The sequence below is a fragment of the Papio anubis genome, chromosome 6 (genome assembly GCF_008728515.1).
Source record: "Papio anubis isolate 15944 chromosome 6, Panubis1.0, whole genome shotgun sequence".
Taxonomy (NCBI): domain Eukaryota; kingdom Metazoa; phylum Chordata; class Mammalia; order Primates; family Cercopithecidae; genus Papio; species Papio anubis.
In genome coordinates, this window is record NC_044981.1 from 25,150,269 (window position 1) to 25,172,818 (window position 22,550).

General features: G+C 40.4%; 1 protein-coding gene across 5 annotated transcripts in view; it reads right to left on the reverse strand.

The window, feature by feature from the left end:
• The window catches only part of LOC101007063 (cytidine monophosphate-N-acetylneuraminic acid hydroxylase), a 351,297-nt gene that overhangs the window by 65,102 nt on the left and 263,645 nt on the right, over positions 1-22,550 (reverse strand). For 3 of the 5 annotated variants that reach the window (XM_009204538.4, XM_021936632.2, XM_009204539.2), the window contains one exon: positions 14,452-14,511. In XM_009204538.4, the coding sequence (XP_009202802.2) occupies positions 14,452-14,462 (11 nt within the window). In that variant the 5' untranslated portion in view covers positions 14,463-14,511. Of the gene's footprint in view, positions 1-13,870; positions 14,366-14,451; positions 14,729-22,550 lie in introns of those variants that run through there. The other 2 variants (XM_009204537.3, XM_009204540.4) reach the window with 2 other exon arrangements.

Consider the following 22,550-nt stretch of genomic DNA (forward strand, 5'->3'; position numbering starts at 1 on the left):
AACCTGGGAGGCGGAGGTTGCAGTGAGCCAAGATCGTGCCACTGCACTCCAGCCTGGGCAACAAGAGCAAAACTCCATCTCAAAACAAAATAAATAAATAAAAATTAAAAGAGAGCATAAAAAAATGAAATATCAAGAAATAAATTGAACAAACGATCTCTATGGAGAAACTTATAAAACTCTATTGAGAGATATTAAGTGTATCTATAAATGAAGAATTATATTATGTTCATAGATTGGAAGCTCAATATTATGAAGATAATCAATTTACTCCAAATGTATCTGTAGACTTACTATAGTCTCAATAAAGCCCCCAGAATTTTTTTTTTTTTTTTTTTACAGCTTAAAAACTTACTCTAAAATTTATTAAGCTATGCAAAGGGCCAAAAAGAGATAAAACATTCTTCAAGAAGAACAAGGTGGGAGATGAAAGAGGATTTGTTCTAGCAAATATCAAGACTTATTGTAAGCTATAATAATTAAGATTGTATAGTGTTGGCTTAGTGGTAGATAAAATAATCAAGGGAACAGGATAGAGGCCTGGAAACAAATCCACATATACACCAACACTTGATAAGTGACACTGTAGAGATCACTAGGGAAAGGATAAATGTTTCCACTAAACTTGGTGGGGTAATTGGGAACCCATATTAGAAAAATAGATTGGACTCCTTCCTTATTCCACAGACAAAAATCAATTTCAGACAAGTTAAACACTTACATTTAAAAGATAAATAATCAAGCTTTTGGAAGTTATTTAGGAGAACATTTTTATAATCTTGGGACAAGTGGATTTTTTTCAAGAAAACACAAAAAGCTCTACCCAAAAAGGAAAATTATTGCAATTTTAGATTACACTGAAAGAACATATACACCCCAAAACAGCATAAAAGAATAAAAAGGTAAGACACATAATGAATATTTGCAACATAAATATGACAAAGGATTTCTAGGCAGAATATAGAAGAATGTCTACAAATCAATAATAAAAAGACAATCTACAAGAAAAATGGGCAAAAATGTTTGAACAGGTACTTCACAAAATAGAATATCCAAATCGTGAATAAAGAGAGCTCAGCCTTACTAGCAATGAGGAAGTGAAAATAAAAACCACAATGAGGTACCACTATACTCATCAGAATAACTAAAATTAAAACAACTGCAAGCACCAAATGTTTATAAATAGGAGTATAGAAACTCTCATATGTTACTAATGACAATGTAGTGAGGTTCAATCTCATTGCAAAATAGTGTGGCATTCTACACTAAAACAGAAAATACACATATACTGTGACCTAACAATCTACACTAGCTAAGTCTCAACACTGGAGAAATGTGTGCATATGTTCTGCAAGATACATGTACAAGAATGTACATCACAGCATTACTCACATTAGCCCCAAATTGGAAACAATGCAAATGTTTATCAACAATGAAATGATAAATTATGTATTTATATGTTATACAAATTATACACTATAACAGTGAGGTAGCATTCTGTGGAATACAAAAATATAAATGAACCAAATAAGATTACTTGTAACAACATGCAGCAGTGTCCAAACATAATATTGGATAAAAAGAACAAAACACACACACACACAGGCAATGTGACTCCATTTAAATAAAGTTCCCTAATAAGAAAACTAAAGTGTATTGTTTCGGAAAATGAGGAAAATATTACAAGAGTCAGGGTAGTATATATCTTTAATGAGAGAGTTTTAATCAGAAAGGAGCACATTATGTAGGATGCAATTAAAGCAAGACATAGGGCAAATTTGTAGCTTTAAACAGCTATAATAGAAAAGAAGAATGATCTTAATAATCTTAAGACTTCAACTTCAGATCTGGAAAAAGAAAAGCAAACAAAACCCAAAACAAGTAGAAAGAAGAAAATAATAACAGGGTACAAATAAAAGAAGTAGAAAAACCAAAAAACAATAGAAAATCAGTAAAATTTTAAAAAATGGTTCTTTGAAAAGATCAGCAAAATTGGCAAACCTTCAGGTAGATTGACCAAGATAAAGAGAAAAAGCACAGATTACAAAAAATCAGGAATGAAAGAGGAGATATTACCATTAATTCTACAAATATTAAAAGGACTATAAGTAAATGGTATGAACAAATATATGCTAACAAATTAGATACTAGGAACACAAATTGCCAAAACGAACTCATAAAGGAATAGAAAACATGAACAAATCTATGACAGGAAAAGATATTGAATCAGTAATTTAAAGTATTTTCAAAGAAAAAATAGGCCCAGAGCTTTCACTGGTGAATTCTGTCAAACATTTAGAGAAAAATTAGCATTGATAGTCCATAAACTCATCCAGATCAAGTGGGATTTATCCTAGGAATGCAGGATTGATTTAATACATGAAAATCAATTAATGTAATATACCACATTAAGAGAATAAAAGGTAAAAACCACATAATAGTCTCAAAAGAAATTATAATGCAGAAAAAAATTTTGAAAAAAATTTAATACCCTTTCATGACTAACCCGCAAACCCTCACAAAGACACACTTTACAAACTAATAGAAAGTAATTTTCTCAATCTAATTAAGGGAACCTATGAAAAACCCAAAACTAGCATTATACTCAATAGCAAAAGACTGGGTACTTTTTCCCTAAAATCAAAAGATAAGGATATCTGCTCTCACCACTTCTATTCAACATTTTACTGAAGGTTCTAGACAGGAAAATTAGGCTAAATAAAGTCATCAATTTGGAAAGGAAGAGTAAAGCTATTTGCAGACAACATGATCTTGTATATATAAAATCCTAAAGCATTTACTAAAAAGTTTCCAGAGCTAATAGCCAAGTTAGGCAAAGTGTCAGATACAAGATGAATATACAAAAATCAATTGCATTTCTACATGTTAGCAATGAACAATTCAAAAAAGAGATTAAGAAAAAAATTCATTCAGAACGTCACTAAGAACAACAAACACTTGGGAATAAGTATAACAAAAGAAGTACAAAACTTGTACACTGAAAACTACAGAATATTTTTAAAATTAAACATCTAAATAAAGAAGAAGATACTCCATGTTCATAGATCAGAAGGTTAGAAGGCAATACTCCCTAAATTTTTCTTTTTTTTTTTTTTTTTTGAGACGGAGTCTCGCTCTGTTGCCCGGGCTGGAGTGCAGTGGCCGGATCTCAGCTCACTGCAAGCTCCGCCTCCCGGGTTTACACCATTCTCCTGCCTCAGCCTCCCGAGTAGCTGGGACTACAGGCGCCCGCCACCTCGCCCGGCTAGTTTTTTGTATTTTTTAGTAGAGACGGGGTTTCACCGTGTTAGCCAGGATGGTCTCGATCTCCTGACCTCGTGATCCACCCATCTCAGCCTCCCAAAGTGCTGGGATTACAGGCTTGAGCCACTGCCCCCGGCCTCCCTAAATTTTTCTACAGAGTTAATGCAATTCCTTTTTAAATCCCAGAAACTCACAAGCTGATCTGAAAATTCATAAGAACACACAAAGGACTCAGATTAAAGTAATCTTGAACAAAGTTGGAGAACTCATACTTCTCCATTTCAAAACTTTCAACAAATGCTGCTGGGATAACTGAATAGCCACACGCAAAAGCATAAATTGTACCCCATCCCACGCCACATACAAAAATTAAGTCAAAATGAATCATAGACCTAAATATAATAGCTAAAACTATAAAAGTTTTAGAGGAAAACTGTAGGGAGTGAGTTCAAGGATTTCTGGATTGATCGAAGAAAAAGATATCATGAGTTGGCAGCAGCACGCACAAGCTTTAGTAGGGTGCTGCTTTAGCAAGTAAGCAGGAGGAACGAGTCCTTCACATCTTGAAACTATCCAGTCTTGGAGGGACCACCATTCAGAAGGGAAGGAGAGCAAGGAAACTTCTAGGAAAGGGGATAAGTCAGAGGCACAGCAGGGAATCTCAGGGTCAGTGAACTCAAAGGACAGCAGCAGCCTGGCATCTTTGTAACACTGGGGCTTATCTTATCTATGGATAGTAAATATTGCCAATTTCATGGAGTATGCAGATCAGGCGCTAAATGGCTAAAAATCTGCTTATTTGGGCTATGTTTAAAACAATTGTATGTGTACAATTTTAAGTCTGGTGCTGGCAGCCTTTGAGCTAATGGATCTCAGTCTGCCGTGAAGAAATAAACAACCGAAGAGCTAACACATAGAGAACATCTCTGAGTCATTTGTTAGGTTGGTGCAAAAGTAATCGCAGTTTTTGCCATTACTTTTAAAGATAAAAACCATGATTACTTTTGCACCAACCTATACTTTAGAAAAATAGGAATATATCTGTGCGACTTTGGGTGAGGCAATGATTTCGTAGACACAACACCAAAAGCACAAGCAAAAGAAGAAAAGAAGAGAAATTTGACTTTATTGAAATTAAAAACATTTGCATTTCAAATGACACCATCAAGAAAATGAAAATCACCCACAAGCTGAGAGAAAATATTTGCAAATTATATATCTATAAGAACCTTGTATCAAAAATATACAAAAAATCTTTAAAACTCAATAATAAGAAAATAACCCAACTAAAAATAATCAAAGGAGAACCAGGCATGGTTGTGCACATCTGTAGCCCTAGCTACTCAGGAGGCTGAGGGAGGAAGATCACTTGAGCCCAGGAGTTTGAGAGCAGCCTGAGCAACATAGCAAGACTCCCATCTTTAAATAAATAAAATAAAATAATGAAAGGATTTGAACAGACATTTCTCCGAAGAAGATATATAAATGGTCAGTAATGCACGTGAATTACCTAGGTTAATCATCCTTAGTTAACCTAGGTTAATCATCCTTAGTCATGATAGAAACTCAAACCAAACTACAATGAGATGGCACTTCACATCCATTAGGATGGTTATAAGAAAAAATGTAGGTAATATCAAGTGTTGCTGAGGATGCAGAGAAACAGAAACCAACAAACACTGTTGTTGATAAACTTTTGAAAGGTTTGGCAGATTCTCAACATGTTAGAGTTTCTGTTGATCCAGCAATTCAATTCCTCGGTCTCCACCTAAAGAACTGAAAGCATATGTCCACACACACACAAAAAAAGCCTGTATATGAATGTTCACTTCGCTATTACTGATAGCAGTCTCAAAGTGCAAACAACCTAAATGTGTCTCAATTAGTGGATAAATAAAATGTATACATCCAAGTAATGAAATACTATTTGGCAATAAAAAGGAATAAATTACTGATACATGCTACAGTAGATGAATCTCAAAAAAATTCTGCTAAATGAAAGTCAGACACAAAGACCACATATTATGTAATTCAATTTATATGATATGTCCAGAATAGGCAAATTCACAGAGACAGATTAGTGGTTATCAGAGACAATGGTGGGGGTGTAGACAGAAAATGGAGACTGACTGATCAAGGGCGCATGGTTTCTTCATGGGGTGATGGAAAAATTCTAAAATTAGATTGTGAAGATGGTTGCACAACTCCATAAGTATACTAAAGACCATTGAATGGTACACTTAAATCAGGTGAATTTTATGGTATGTAAATCATATATCTATAAAGCTATTTTTAAAAAGAAAGAAAGCAGCACATGAGAGATTTCTGGGGTGCTTACAGATAATATGACTTTTTTTTTTTAACCAAGGTTAAACTGGTGTTCATTTTCTAAGTGTTCTTCATTTATGTTTTCTGAACTGCTCTGTATGTTATATTCCACAATAAAAATAATGGGGAAACTGGTTTTAAATATGCCTTTTCAAAGTATATTCACTCCTCACTTTTTCTGATGTACAACTGTAAGTAAAGTTTGACCTCTCAAGAGAGAGCAGCCCATTCCTGCAACCAGCTATAATCAACTATAATCAAGCAATAATCTGCTATAATTAAGGAAGGTCCTACTGCAAACAGGTTTGACTTTCAAGTCAGCCAAACTTCCTCTATGAGGGCCTTCCAGTGACAAGTTCTGGAAGTTTTGAGTTATATTTTAATAAGAGAAGTGCTTCCTGTACACAATGCATGAATAATAATGATGATTGTAATAATTAGATTACACTTAAAGGGCAAAATACTAAAGAAAAAGTCATTGTAAATTTCATATTTTTCATTCTCTCATTGACTTTTTAAAACATCTTGTTTGGAAGTAATCACAGACTCACAGAAATTTGCAAAAATACTCCAGAGTCCCCTGTACCCTTCAGTTAGCTTCCCCAGTGGTGATCTCTTATGTAACCGTATTACTGTATTACAATATCAAAACCAGGAAATTGACATTGGTACAATACTGTTAACTAGAGCACAGACTTTATTCTCACATCACCAGTTTTCACAGGCATCTATTTGCCTGTGTGTGTGTATACAGTTCTATGAAATTTTATTCTGTGTTTAATTTGTGTAGCCATCACTACTCTCACATAACTCAGTCCAGGTAAGCTTGCTAAGGGTGGAAGTCGGCCTCCCTGCTCCACTGGGCCCTGCCTGCCCCAGACCCAGCTGGTCCCACCTGCCCTTCAGTCTAATGCCTGTCCAGCCCTCTGACCACCTGGAATGGAATGAGTCTGTGCGCTCCCTCCAGATAAGTGTGCGGGGCCTTCCTGTGCTGGCGCCTGTGACCAAGGCCATGGACAATGACACTTACCCCCTGGGCTGCCTTCTAGAGGACGCCAGGTAGGATTCGATACCCAGTAGCAGTCATTGCCGACCTGGACACAAGGTCAAGGGCCCAAGAGGAAAACACCTGGTTCAGTTACCTGAAAAGGGGCTACCCAACCCTATCAGACAGCAGGGACAGGGTGGTGGTGAAATGAGACAAAGACCACTGCATCCTCGAGTCCCACCTGGCAGAAAGTGGAGAGCGGCATGGAGCTCTCGGATCTGAATGTCTCTGGTGGAGAACTACTCTGTGGACGATGGGAGAGGGGTGACCTATCAGATGGAAGGCAGCAAGGCTGTGTCCTGGGTAATTCTCTCCAAAGGCGATGGGGCAGTGGAGAAGGGGTTCATGGCAGTAGAGGGCGACCGTCTGTAGGAGGGTGGCCTGGGCAAGGAGGGGGCATAGTGACTGAAAACGTGGAATGGGTGAGAGTGGCAGGCCACAAGGGCAGCGTGGACCACAAGAACAGGTTGTGTAGCTGCAACATTCCCAGGGCCGCCACGGAAATTCAACTATCAGGCTGCCTCACCCCTAGTTCGCCTGCTGGAGAGCGCTACTGCACTGGTCCTGTCCCCAGCACTGCAGCGAGGACTCCTGAGTGCCACCCAGGACTTTGGTGTTACATTTCCGTCAGCCACATGGGGGAGGTGGGCCGCGCGCACATTCAAGTTCATTCTTCAAGTTCATCCCCAACACCAACGACCAGATCACTGTGGACCTCAAGTCCAAAGAGGACAGCGGCCAAATCGCCACCTGTATCATGGTCTTTCTCCCTCGACAGACTAGTCCTTCTGCCGGGCACCAAAATCCGAAGTGTAAAGTATGAAGGAACAAAATTTATTTAAATTTTTAAAATTAAAACATTAAGCAAGGCTGAGGGGTGGGCAGTTTTTAGCTACACTGGAACTCACATTTTAAAAATGCCAAAAGACTGCACTTTTGTTTTGTTTTGTTTTGGGGACGATGAGGTGTATGCCTGGTTTAGAGATCTCCAAAACAGGGAGTTCAGTCCCAGGCTGAGAAAAGGGGCAGAGGTTCAGGAACCTCGAGGTTGCCCTGGCCAGAATGTTTCTCTGTGCTGCCGGCTGGTGGTAAAACTGATCACTGCAGGCATCTTCATAGGGGGTCTACTTTTTGAATTGGTCATGTGCTTTCATCCATCTGAACTCCCTTTCTTCTCTTTACCTTTGTTCTTTGGTTCAAGAAGTATTCCTGGAGCTCCTACTATGTGTGAAGCACTGTGCCCTACCCTGGAAATACAAGGAGTATGAGGAGGACCTGACTGCTAGGAACTCCCAGGCCACCGCCTTTTCTTCCTATGTTATGAGCCTTGGACTTTGTGTCCACCCCGCCAGATCCTTGGAAAAGAAAATGTTTACATTGCAGGACACTGTAGGGCTGTGGGCAAGGGCAGGCCCCCGGGGGGGGACACATTTACCCATACCTGCCACAGGAAAGAGCTCAAGCCTATCTGTTTTTTCCCACGCTTCAGATGAAACCATCTCCACCTCATATGGCCAGTGACTGTTTTCTTTCTTCAGGAAACTTCTATGGCTGGGTAGCACTTTGAAGTTTTAATTATTAACCTATTTTAAATAAAAGTAAATTCCTTTCTTAGAATTACTAAATCTTGGCTGGGTGCAGTGGCTCACGCCTGTAATCTCAGCACTTTGGGAGGCCAAGGCGGGCGGATCACGAGGTCAGGGGATCGAGACCATCCTGGCTAACATGGTGAAACCCCGTCTCTACTAAAAAAAATACAAAAAAATTAGCCAGGCGTGGTGGCGGGCACCTGTAGTCCCAGCTACTTGGGAGGCTGAGGCAGGAGAATGATGTGAACCTGGGAGGTGGAGCTTGCAGTGAGCCAAGATGGCGCCACTGCACTCCAGCCTAGATGACAGAGCGAGACTGTTTCAAAAAAAAAAAAGAATCACTAAATCTTCTCCCACAAAGCAAAGTCCTGTAGTTAATAAATCCATTCCCAGTGGCGGAAGAGATCACAATGAAGCAGCGATAGTTGGTCAAGCAAGCTTACAAAACTTTGACTTCTTGGCCAATGGATACTAGAGAAAACTGCCTTTTTCTGAGACCAAGTAGGAATGGGGCCTGGCTTCAGCCTATATTGACTAGATCATTCTTTCATGCATCCCCACTCACCACAAAACCCACAGTACTACCTCACTCAGGCCATAATACTTGAACCATGCCTTTTACTTAAATCCGGAAACTGGCCTTAGGAGATAACCAAGGTTTTTGAGTATCCCACATAGGTAAGGAATGTTGAGCCACTGATTTACACTGTTGTTACAGCCAGCCAGATCACCAGGTTGCCCATTATTGAAGATAACCACTGTAACCAGATATGCTGACTGGTTACCCTTCACACTTGCCCAGCCCATCCTGCCTACCCTACCCCTCAAGTCAATTCCCACGCTTTGCCTAATTTAAAAAAAAAAAGCTCTACTGGCTTCAGTCAGGGAATTCTCTTTCTCTCTTGTGCTGCCTCTCATGTCAAGGTATAAGATAAGTTCCAATAAAGACTTGTCTGGGGAAACTTTCAGCCTCATGCCAATTTCTGTGCATTAACAGCCCAAGAACCCAGAGTTGGTACCATTTCTAGCAACTGTTAGAAACTGTCATGCCTTTCAAGACTTTTGTGAATGACTTGAATTTTTTATTTCCTGACTCCAAGGGGACCCTAGTTTCAACAGGCCTACTGTTTTTTTATGTTGTTGTTGTTGTTGTTGTTTTGTTTTCCTGACTCCAGTGGGACCCTAGTTTCCAACAGGCCTACTGTTGATCCTTGACCCTGGGGCTCCTTTATTCTGGACATAGTCTGTGAATGAGGCCTGTCATTTCCCTGGAGTTTCTTTCCATGGCCTTTATTTCTCCTCTTTTCAATGGGAATTTTGCAACCCCTACTCCATGGAAATGTCACACTAACTTTGGCTTGTCATTTGGCTCCTGCTGTCTTTTCTGGACACTCCAAGGGAAAGGCAGAGTTGGGTTTGAGACAGAGGTTAGGCATGACCACAGCTGAGAAAAGACATTTCCTTCAGTCACAGTGCTCCTCCCCACGGCAGCTACCTCACCCCAACCCCCACAAGATAGTGTAGGGCATGCAGTAGGCAGGAGGACCACAGACTCTGACTGTCCCCATGCTGGTCCCAGTGGACTCTGTGGGCTCTGGCTGTGCCTGTGCTTGACCTTCACAGACCTCTTCCCCTTTGAAACACAGCTGTGAGGAGGGAAGCCAGGAAGGACGCCTCTCACACAGTGGTGGTCTGTTTCTTCCATTACAAAATAAGCAGCAGAAAAAGTGAAGGCAGGCTCCTGAATGTGACACATTTCTCAAGAACTCAGATCTCACCAGGCATAGCCTGCAAGACCCAAGTCTATTCTAACTTTGTCTGGCTGGGCTCTCTGATCCTCCTCCTCAATCATTGTCCACGATGTTCAGACTCTGTCATTTCAAAAATACAGAGAGATAACATCAGGAAGGCTGGAGCATGTGGGACAGTCACTAAATTGAGACCTTTCTGTTGTGTTAATATCAGCATCTGAGTCACAGCCCAGGTGCCTGGAAGTAGCATTTTCATACAGTCAGTGGGTTTCAAATACTTTAAGGCGAACCTTTTTTCTTTCCCTCTGTATTCACTACAGTCAGCATAATGATTGTGTTTGTTCCCTACTGGATCCATTTGTTTTATAAAGTGTCTGACAGGAATGTGAAGAACAAAATGATACATAATTCTTGTAGGATATGGTGGCGCACACCTGTAGTACCAGCTACAGCTTGGGTGGCTTAGGGAGGAGGATCATTTAAGGCCCAGATTTCAAAGTTGCAGTGAACTGTGATTGCACCACTGCACTGCAGCCTGGCTGACAAAGTGAGACTCCATCTCAAAAAACAAACAAAATGACATATAACTCTTCTATCACCACCAAGAAACTTCCTCAGTGAAGCTCCCAAGGACTACCCTTTATAGTCACATCCCCACTGTTGATACCCTCTGGCAACCACTGATTTGCCAGCTATCCTTATAATATTGTCATTTCATGAATGGTATGTAGAAGGAATCTACATTATATTGCTTTTTTAAACCGTCCAAACCTTTTTTTTCTCTCTCTCTTTTTTCTTTTCTTTTTTTTTAAGCATTTCAACCCCAAAGACCCTCCAGCTAGTTGTCTTTCTCCCTTCGTTTATAGCCAGGTATACTTTTTGTGGTTGTTGTTTCAGCACACCTAATAGCTTACTAGTTTTCTTCCTACATTTTCAGTCCTTTTTTGTTTGCTTTGTAGATGGATCCTTCCTCTATCTGGCCATTAAATATTGTAGCTCCTCAAGGCTCAGTTCTACAACCTCTTCATTTGACAGTTTTTCCCTAGAGAGTCTCCTCCATACTCTTGGCTTCAATTATCTCCTGAGCACAAATGACTCTCAAACACATATATGAGTAGACCTTGAGCCACAAAGTTGTATCTGTATAGCTAACTACCTTTTGTACATATGTATTTGGATGTCTTAAAGACACCTGAAACTTAGCATATCCAAAATTCAGCTCAGTGCATCTCACTCATTCTCATCCATCAAATGTACTTCATGACAACCTGTTATCTTCAACAACTCCCTTTCTCTCCCTACCCTATAGCTAAGTCAAATCCATTCATCTTACCTCTTAAATCTCTCTCAGGACCATCCTCCCTGTCACCCTAATCTAAGCCATTCCCATAGCCCTCTGAGCCACTGCCATAGATCCTTAACTGGTCACCCTAAATTCACTCTTTCTCTAATTTGTTCTTTCCACGATGACCAAGAATAACATAGTTACTTAATTTTAAATTTTTGTGAGTACATAGATGTGTGTAACTGTGGGGTATATGAGATGTTTTAACACAGGCACGCAATGCTTAATAATCACATCATGAAGAATGAGGCAGAATAACATAGATTAAATGGAAATTTAAAATAATTCCACCCTATCAACCTTTTTTTTCACTTGTCTCCCGTCACTGTTCCTAGGAGAAAGAGCAAAATTCCTAACATGCCTAGGAGGTGATACATATATAATGACCCCTATGTACTTCTTCCAGCTTATTTTGTACTATGTTCTTCCTCCTAATGACATCTGGCCTTCTTTCATTTCCTCAGTGTACAACCCTATACTCAGAATATTCTCTTTTGATCCCTTCCTCACAGATTTAACTCTCCTTATTGTTATGGGAAGTCAGGGACCCTAAACGGAGGGACCGGCTGGAGCTGCAGCACAGAAACATAAATTATGAAGATTTATGAACATTTATCAGTTCCCAAATAATACTTTTATAATTTCTTATGCCTATCTTTACTTTAATCTCTTAATCCTGTTATCTTCGTAAGCTGAGGATGTACGTCACCTCAGGACCTCTGTAATAATTGTGTTAACTGTACAAATTGACGTGTGTTTGAACAATATGAAATCAATGTACCTTTAAAAAGAACAGAATAATAAATAATAGTGATTTTTATGGAATAAGGGAAGACAACCATAAGGTCTGACTGCCTGTGGGGTCAGGCAAAAAGAGCCATATTTTTCTTCTTGCAGAGAGCCTATAAACAAACGTGCAAGTTGGAAAGATATTGCTAAATTCTTTTCCTAGCAAGGAATATTAATATTAATACCCTGGGAAAATAATGTGTTCCTGGCGGGAAGTCTATAAACAGCCGCTCTGGGAATGTCTGTCTTGTGCAGTTGAGATAAAGACTGAAATACGTCCTGGTCTCCTGCAGAACCCTCAGGCTTACTAGGGTTGGGAAAATTCCTCCCTGGTAAATTTGTGATCAGACCACTTCTCTGCTCTCAAACCCTGTTTTCTGTTGTTTAAGATGTTTATCAAGACAATACTACTGAACATAGATCCTTATCAGTGGTTCTGCTCTTGTCCTTTGCCCTGTGATCTTTATTGGACCCTTATCAGTGGTTCTGTTTTTGCCCTTTGCCCTGTTCCCCTCAGAAGCACTTGATCTTTGTTGGACCCTTATCAGTGGTTCTGCTTTTTGCTCTTTGAAGCCTGTGATCTGTGTACCTACTCTCTGTTCTTACACTCCCTCCCCTTTTGAAACCCTCCATAAAAACTTGCTGGTCTGAGACTCAGGTGGGCATCACAGTCCTACCAATATGTGATGTCACCCCTGGCGGCCCAGCTGTAAAATTCCTCTGTTTGTACTGTCTCTATTTCTCAGCCAGCTAATGCTTATGGAAAATAGAAAGAAACTATGTTGAAATATTGGGGGCAGGTTCCCCCAATACCTTATACTTTAGGTCTCAGTTCAATCAGTAGCCCCACTGGGAATTCCCTGACTCTCCATATAAGGTCAAATCCCACTGTGATACAGCCTCACAGCACTATGTCTTTTTCTTTCACATCACTTATCAAACTAATCATTTCTTTTTTTGTCTTTTTTTTTTTTTGAGATGGAGTCTCACTCTGTCCCCCAGGCTGGAGTGCAGTGGCGCAGTGTCAGCTCACTGCCACCTCCGCCTCCCAGGTTCACGCCATTCTCCTGCCTCAGCCTGCCAAGTAGCTGGGACTACAGGTGCCCGCCACCATGCCTGGCTATACATATATATATATATATATATATATATATATATATGTTTTTTAATTTTTAGTAGAGACGGGGTTTCACCATGTTAGCCAGGATGGTCTCAATCTCCTGACCTCATGATCCACCCGCCTCGGCCTCCCAAAGTGCTGGGATTACAGGCGTGAGCCACCATGCCTGGCCAATAATTTCATTTTTAATTATGAGGTTGGTTGATTAATATCTGTGTCCCCCAGAAAACTGTAAGCCATGCAGGGGAAGGAACCATGTTTGTGTTAGGGTTCTGTTGCAACCCCACAGCCTAGCACGCATGAGGATTTCAACAAATATTTGTTGAGAGAATAAATCAGCATTGAAACTAATGGCCCACGACAGCCATTCTTACACTTTTTATAAACCTGAGATTTAAACATGTCACCATTCCTAAAATATCTTTAGAACAGCTTTATATTTACTTGAGAACTAGAACTTAGCAAAGTGTTATAATAGTATGTGTTTAATTAAATGTACTACAGAAAGCACCCCCCCCCCCTTTATGACCAGGTAGTGGTCTAAATGTTTATTTTATACTGCACTTGATATTTTCCCATAAAAACAAGTTGCAAATGGCAAGTAAGTTCTAACCAGCCCACAAAAATCTTACTTACCCCATGAAGTAGTCAACACTGTATTGATTGGAGCTTTAAGACTGACTGAACTTTTGATCCATGAATTCAGTGTACCATTTAGTCCATAGCACCCCTCAAGTTCAAACCCTGAGTCTCCCATGCCTTTTCAGCCCCAATCCTTTAGTATCTCTCTGGATCCCAAAGCTTTCTGAGACCTGAGCAAAGCAGTAAGTAATGTCTTGACAGAAGGAAAGCTCCAAAAACAAGATCTGCTAGCGGCCAGAGAAAAAAATAAGGGAAGTATACAGAAAAGGCAGTGTTGCTGATAAGGGTGTTGGGTAAAGTGGACAGGGTTGCAAAGAGGGCTCAAGTAGATAGAATATAAAGGGCAAGCAGGGTGCGATACAAGCAAGTTCTATACCCAAGTAACTGGGTGAATTGTAAATCAGGTGTTCCGAAGATAGCAAATACTATATATTCGAAAATTGTTTTAACATCATAAATCCTTCCCCATCCCCCAGCAAGAACTCTCAATTCTTATACCTAGTCACAGAAGATGAAAAGACAAACCATCAAAAATAAATATCCTAAATTCAGTAGAAAACCAATGCACACCATACCTTTGTTCCATTCCGAGTAGGCAGGGGCCAAACAGCACAAGAGCAGCTCCTCAGAGATAGCTGAAATGGAGTGAGGTTGAAATATTCTTTTAAATAATGTTTAAAACTTCTAGAAAGGCTGCAGCCTGAACAATTCAATTTGCTTGGTAACAAATTTAATCAGATTTTATTGTAGCCAGAAAACCTTTCCAAAAGCAATTACGAGAGCACAAGAGGCAAGAGCACAGCAGGCGAGTCAGACTTCTGGTGACATGAACCCTCGGCCTGCTGATATGAATTTCAGTTGTCTTCATATATCTGCCAACCTTTCTATTACCCTTCCAGCTCCACCCATAGAGCCTAGCAAGTGGATGGTGCACTTTAGATAAACTCCGAATTCCCCACCAGCACAGGAGTATGAAGTGTGTGTGCGTGTGTATGTGTGTTCATACATATGTGTGCCTGAATGCACATGTATGTTTTGCAGACACATGAATGTGGTGTATGAGGAGAAAATATTAAGGATAACTTAATATATTACTTCCTAATTTTATGTATCCTTCTGTGAGTCATCCTGTCACAAAAACGGATTTTGGTTTTCTTTGTAATATAATAAGAATTGCTTTATTATAAAAGAAAAGACCTCTGTATAGTATTTCCCACTGGGGCGTACAGTTTAGGTCTGGCCTCTGTTCCTTCCTGATCCCTACCCTCCCCTGACTGTACTTCTGTCTTCTCAACCCTGAGGGCTCAGACTAGTGGCCCAAGTCTAAATCTCTTGAGACATCTGTATGCCTCTTGGTTTATTTTCCCCAGTTTGATAAACATCCTGTCTTGTCCAGTCACTGTTTCAGCTCTAGCAAGCAGGTGTTCTGTGGTTCTTTCAACAAACACAATACAGTAAAGAACTAGCTGGCATTGTGCCTGCCTATGTATTTTCAAAAACTCACCTTAAGTTCTCCCCACTTCATTAAAATCAATTCCTCCTTTTCCCACTAAGTGCACTCTCTCCTGAATCCCTGGAGAATTCTGTGCCTCAAAAATCTGTGCTTAAAAAAAAAAAAAAAAAGACAGCAACACTAAATTCTCTTTCATGTTAGTCTCGTCTCTCCAACTAGACTGTAAGTTTCCGAAGCACTGGCAACGTGACTTTGACCTTGTATTTGCCACAACGTTTAAAATGCTGTGTAGGAAACAACTGAACAAATTCTCAGGAAAGAGCAAGAGGACAGTTGTAACCACATCTATTCTAGTTGGAGAAATGTCTGGTAGTAGGATAAAGGAAGAAAAGACTGCTACGTGAAGCAATTCTTCTAAGTAACACCTGCCCTCAAAAGTATTCTTTTCCTCTCCAAATCAAGAAGGTCTCTCAAATTCTTCCTTCCCTAGTTCTAGACGACATCACATGACATTTTTTAAAGCGAGGTATAACTTCCATACAGTAACATGCACTAATCTTGAATGTATAGCTCTATGACTTTTTTACACAGGTATACATTCATGTAACTACCTCCCACATCAAGATATAGAACATTTCTAGGACTCCAGCTAACTCCTTCCCAGTCAACATCCACTCGATTGATAGCCACTCCTCTAATCTGTATCACCATAGACTGGTTATACCTACTCTTAAATTTTGTATAAATGGAATCATATGCTCTTTTGTATCTGGCCTTTCTCCTACCATTATGATTGTGGGATTTTCCATATTGTAAACATATTTCATGTTATGTGCATATTTTATTGCTGGAGGGTGCATATTTACTGCATGTTAAATAAATTCTACATAAGTCTCACATAGGAAAAGAAAGCAGGAAACCACCAGAAAGAACTGAACCCTGACATGTACAATTGCTTAGGGAACCCACAGGAGTTGCCAATGTTGAGCAAAATAGACCTCTGATTAGAAATAAAAGCCATCTATTTTCTCTTATACAAGAAACATTAGACACATGGGGAAAATTAGCTGCCAGAAATAATCACAAACTGAACAATTAGGGCAAAGATACCTTTCCACAAGATAGATTTAGTAAAGAAAACAAGGAAGAATTTTCAGAGAAAGAAATTTAATGCATCAAGGCATAAAAAGGGATTATAAGAGCAGGAACCTGAATTCTCTGAAGGAGAGAACAGGTGTGGTAACATCTTTTTGACTTAAATATCAGATAGAAACAAAGAGAACTTTAGAATTCAGGTAAAGGGAGTTCTGTCTGAAAACAGGAAGACAAGAAAGGCAGAGAACAGAGGCCCCTTTCTCTTTTTTGATTTCCAACTTTTAAGTTCAGGGGTACATGTGCAGGATGTGCAGGTTTGTTACATAGGTAAACATGTGCCATGGCAGGTTGCTGCACAGACCTTCCCATCACCTAGGTATTAAGCTCCGCTAGCATCCATTAATGACTCTTCCTTTCAACAGAGCAGCAGAGGAGCCCTGTTAGTAAGGTGATAGGTGACAAATCCCTGGTAATGGGGCAGATGGAGGACTTTTTAAAACACATGAATGCTCTCTGGAGAGCAGTGACGCCACCCTTTTCACTACCTCAGACTTTTAGCAAAGTGTGCTGAAGAATGCCATCTGGGGAACACAAAGGAAAAAGGTGTGTTCTATGTCTGCACCAGGACAAAGTATAAGAACAGACTATAAGAAGAGGTACAATTAGGAAATCGAGGACAAAGAAAATTGGACCTAGGTGGGGGCCAAGTACAAAACATCTTGGAATTGAAAAGAAAAAAAAAATCAAAAACACAAGTTAGGGGAGGCATTAAGTTTCCCATCAAGAATGGGATGAAGAGCCAGACATTTTATTTAAATCTCAAAGGGAGGGGTAATTTTCAGAAAGGTGTCACATAAATGAAAAGGGGTAATGAGAGAACAAAAGGATTTTTCCAATAAAATCATGGGCGCCAAAACAAAAAAACAGTGGAGGCCTTAAGTAGCAGAATCATATGCCAAAAACCAAACCTGGCATCTGTGAAACAGATAACCAATTTAAGAATCTCCTAAAAGAGAAGTTATGAAAGAAAATTAAGAAACAGGAAGAATAATATATAACTTCTACATAACAGAAATTCCAGAAAACAAATGAAGGAATGATCAAGAATAAGTTAACATTTTTCTCAATAGAAGAAAATCTAGATTTCATATTTAAAGAATCTAAGGATTGTTGGGCAGGAATACTGAAAAAAGTCATATTACAGATAATCTGATGAAATTTATAAATGACAGAAAAGAATCCTACAAGAAATCCTACAAACTTCCAGACCACTCCCCCACCCTCCTCACACTCACTTCTCCCAACAAAAGACATCCCAACCCCTTCACCAAAATCAGGTGTCCACCAAGGGCAAATAAACCAGTGGACATTGCCGTATCATTTGGAAATGAAGTGCCAGGAGACCCAATGGGGTGATGTTTACAGAATTCTGAAGGAGAATTCTACGGCCAAATGGTAATTCAAGTGTGGCTGTAAAATAAAGGCCTTTTCAGACTTGTAAGGACTCTGAACACACAATTTCCAACTGTGGTCTCAGAAATCAGTTCCACAGTATACTGGTCCTCTCAGCCTCAGAGTCTTTGGTGAATCTCCAGCTAACAGAGAGCTTCATCTCCCAAAGAGGCCCTCCAGCCTTCTCTGGTAAAGGTTTTAGATACTCTCGCCCACACAGCACACCTTTTTTCTAGACCTTGAAACAGCGTCCTAATAGAAATCTACCTGAGATAATTGCTCTTCTAGCAATTATCCTCTTTTTATTCATCTGCCAAGTTTCTTTGTTTCCCTTATTCCTCCTCTCCACTTCTTAACTTTATTCCTCTATGACAATCCAGGAGGTCACAAAGGCCACCAGTGACCTCCACACAGTGAATCCCAAAAAGCCGTGTCAGCCCTTACCTTATTGGTGCACCTTATCACACTCAGGACTGTGGCTACCTCGTTCTTGAAGCTTTCAGCTCTCCAGATTCTCCTGTGTCTCCAGAGCTCTTTTTGCTTTGTCTTTTTTTTTTTTTTTTCCTTTTCTTCTGCCTGACCTTAGCTATTGCTGTTTTCCAGGCATCCTTGACTCACCATTCTTCTCTTATTACAGAGACTATATCTGTCTTACTCATTTGTTTCCAAAACCACCTCGAGTCAAAAGAGGAATTTGCTGGAAGGGTCCGAAGAGATCTCGAAAAACCCAGCATAGAAACCTCAGCCCATCGGGCCTCGTGCAAGGCTGGAGCCTCAGGTTCTAATGTCAGCACTAGAGAAAAACACAAAAAACACTTATCCTCCTTCTCTTCCTGTATCTCCATGGTGTGGGAGAGGAAGGAAGACGAACTAACCTGAACGGCCACAGGCATTCACAGGGTCAAGTGCATCGTGGGCAGGGTCACTGAGCTGAATAGCATCTTCTACTTCTGTGTTCCACCCAGGAGTGGGGGCAGTGAGGGGAGCAGGCCTGGAGTTTTTTAGGCTACTGGTGGGCCTCAGAATCTCCTCTGCAAGCACTTTAGAACATCCAAGTCTCAAAACAGAAATCCAGAATGGGCAGTAGAGGACCCCTCTTAAGCCTTTCAAGTCATGTACTGTCTTTTATCAAAGAAGGCTACCCTGGGATTTTTAAGATATTGTGCTGATGAATAAAAATCATTCTTCCCACCCATTCACCACTGAGTCTTTATGTGGGTGCCTGCATTAATTGCTAGAACATAGAGAACTTCCTCCCTAAGTAGCCTTAGTGAAACCTGAATTCATTCTAGGACGGCACTAGATTTTGGAAGTCAAGCACTATACTACCTTCTTTTTGTTGCTCATATCAGGCCAAGAGCCTAGATCAGTGGCACACAGTAAATGTTTAATAAATGTTGATTAGCAAACAAAATCTTAGCATATTCATTTCTTGGAAGTATTAACTAGTTTGCTTTTGTAACACCTTTTAATCCAGTTTTCCTTTGCCATTTTGCCTTCCTGAAAACATCCAAAGGCCATTTCTGTCTCATTTTCTCATTCCTGGAAGAATATCACCAAAGTATCAGGCAGTTTTAAGTCTTTTCAAATTTCCTGGAAATAAGTATGGAATAATTTTTACCAACCAATATTAATGGCAGTGCAGGAGAAAAATACAAATGCAACATAATTGTTTCACTGAATTTCTTAATTTTTATGTCTGTGCTAAATTTAACAGCAACTGAATGGGGAAAGATTACAGGTCATCTTTTCATTGTTCCATTCATGGCCTGTGCAGATAAGTTGCATCAGATCTGAAGAGAAGTGGACTCAAATGAGTGAGCACTGTTTCTCTTCTTGTGGAGTGCTGCTGTGGGGTTCATCTTTCTTTCTAGACCGAGGAGATAGCCAAGAAGGAGGGAATTCATTGTGGTAGTTCTTGACTTGCATGTTGTAGGTTGCTCTTTATCTCTACCATGACTAATTTTAGCCTAGGCCTTTGGATCAGGCATAAACAGCCGAAGTTACTAGCCTAACAGGCCAGACAACTTTGCCATTCCATAGTTCTCATTTAAAAAATCTATCCAAGAAGCCCTACCTCAAGTCAATCCCCAGCTTCCTAAGCTTTCAAGGCCTTCGGTCTATATCCTTAAGGGAACACACCTGTGGAGACCTTCCTACCACAAGTGACACATCAGCCCAGCCAAACACTCAGAGGGCACGTTATTGTGCTAAGTCCTACAGTAAGTGCTAGGGTATAAAATCAAATACGATTTCAGCCTTCACCTTCAGGAGGTTACAGCCCGGTGAGGAGACAGACATCCAGCCAGAAAATGTCAGTAAAATGTCAGCAAATGTGACAAGTGACCAATTCCTCCATCTTGGTTCTAAGCATTCTCCCCTACCCCATAGTCTTGGAAACCTTAAGCTATTGTCTCTTCCTCTCCTGATTCTTAAGTCTTTCCTATCTGTTCCTTCCTTTAGCATCTAAATATGTGCAAGCTTCTCCCATTTTAAAAACTGTAAAACTGGCTGGGCGTGGTGGCTCACTCCTGTAATCCCAGCACTTTGGGAGGCCCAGGTGGGTGGATCACAAGGTTAGGAGATCAAGACCATCTTGGCCAACATGGTGAAATCTCATCTCTACTAAAAATACAAAAAAATTAGCCAGGCGTGGCGGCGTGCACCTGTAGTCCCAGCTACTAGGGAGGCAGGAGAATTGCTTGAACCCAGGGTAGGAGGCTGCAGTGAGTAAGATCATGCCACTGTACTCCAGCCTGGTGACGGAGTGAGACTCTGCCTCAAAAAAAAAACAACAACAACAACAACACACACATACACGCAGAAAAACACCTATAAAACTACAATTCTTTCAATATTACCCTCTAGTATTAACCCCTTCTCTTTACTTTCAGAGCCAAACTTCTGGAAAGAGGTGTATTCTCTCTCCCTCTCTCTCCTCCTCTTCCTTCCATTCACTCCTTAAGCCACACAGTATGGATTTCACCCTCATCATTGCACCAAAAGTATTCTTCCTGAAGTCAAAAATATCTTCCTGGGTGGGTGTGGTGGCTCACACCTGTAATCCCAGCACTTTGGGAGACCAAGGTGGGCGATCACTTGAGGCCAGGAGTTCAAGACCAGGCTGGCCAACATGGTGAAACCCCATCTCTACTAAAAATACAAGAAATTAGCCAGGCATGGTGGTGCATGCCTGTAGTCCCAGCTACTCGGGAGGCTGAGGCAGGAGAACCACTTGAACCGGGGAGGTAGACGTTGCAGTGAGCCGAGATCACGCCACTGCACTCCAGTGTGGGCAACAGAGCAAAAGTCCGTCTCAAAAAAAAAAATCTTTCCCATCATGATATTCAAATAATGCATTCTAGTGTAGTCAGCCCCTTCCTGGACATCTCAGCTCCGTCTGGCACAGTTGATGAAGTCCTCCTTTTAAAAACACTCTCCCCTTGGGCTTCATGAAACCATTCTTGACCCTTCTTCCTCCCTCATTCCCCAAATTCCACAACACACCAAACCCTTTCCCCTTGAAGGAGACGCACTGCCCTAGTCCAAGCCCACATAGCTCTCATCTGAACCACAGCAGGAATGTCCCAACTGAACTTCCTGTGTCTCTTCTCACCACCCTGCCTCCAGCCCACTTGCCACATCACAGCCAAACGAGCTTTATTTAAAATATCAGATTTGATCATATTTCTCTTTAAACTCTTAACGATTTCCAACTTCCATGAGGATAAAGTTCAAAATCCTTAGTATGGCCTGCCATAAGCATCCTGGTCTGATTTGTGCTTACCTCTATGGACTCAGGTCAAATCACCCTCCCCAGCCCTCTCTCTATTCTGGCCAGTGTGACCTTCTTATAGTAAAACAAAAATATTCCATGGACTTTCTCATTTCAGCTGTTCTCTCAGCTTGGGGTGGTTCCCCCCTCCTCATCTTTGCCTGGCTAACTCCTACTCACTACTCAGATTTCAACTTAAATGCCACTTCATCTAGAAATCTAATTCCCAAGGAATTGGTTAAAGCCCAATATGATCCTACAACTTGTAACTTGTATAGCACTGTAGTTCTTCGTAACAGTCAGCACCCCAATTATTACTTATCCAATGTTTATCTTTACCCCTAGACATGACTGAATGAGAGCAGGGACCATGCTTGTCTTGTTCATTGCAATGTCCCCAACACCTGGCATGGGGCATATTTTTAATGAATGAAGAAATGAATTAATACACTGAATGCATTAAGAATAATCAAGAGGGACACCTAAGCCAGTCTATAACAAGAAAATGAAGGCTTAGCATTTTCCAAATCTATAATACTATGATTTCTGGAGGAAGAATGATAGAAAGAACCAGATGCTTGTAAAGGACAGGTGTATTTACAGGAACAGCAAAGGTGGGTCAAAGGGTTTTTAACAAATGATTGTTATTCTGAAGTGCTATAAAATACAGCAGGATCTAGGGTGTGAACAAAATCTAATAACTCTGGCCAGTAGCATGTTATGAGAGAACATACGTTATATTAGATGAATTTATGTTGCATATGTTTAGCTAAGTAAAGGATACTTAAACAATTGCTTCTAGAATAAGTCATCCGGAATTACCTCATGGCCATACAACCCGGACGTGAAAGAATCAAGGCCTTATATACACAAGAATTTGACATTTAAAAAAAAAAAAA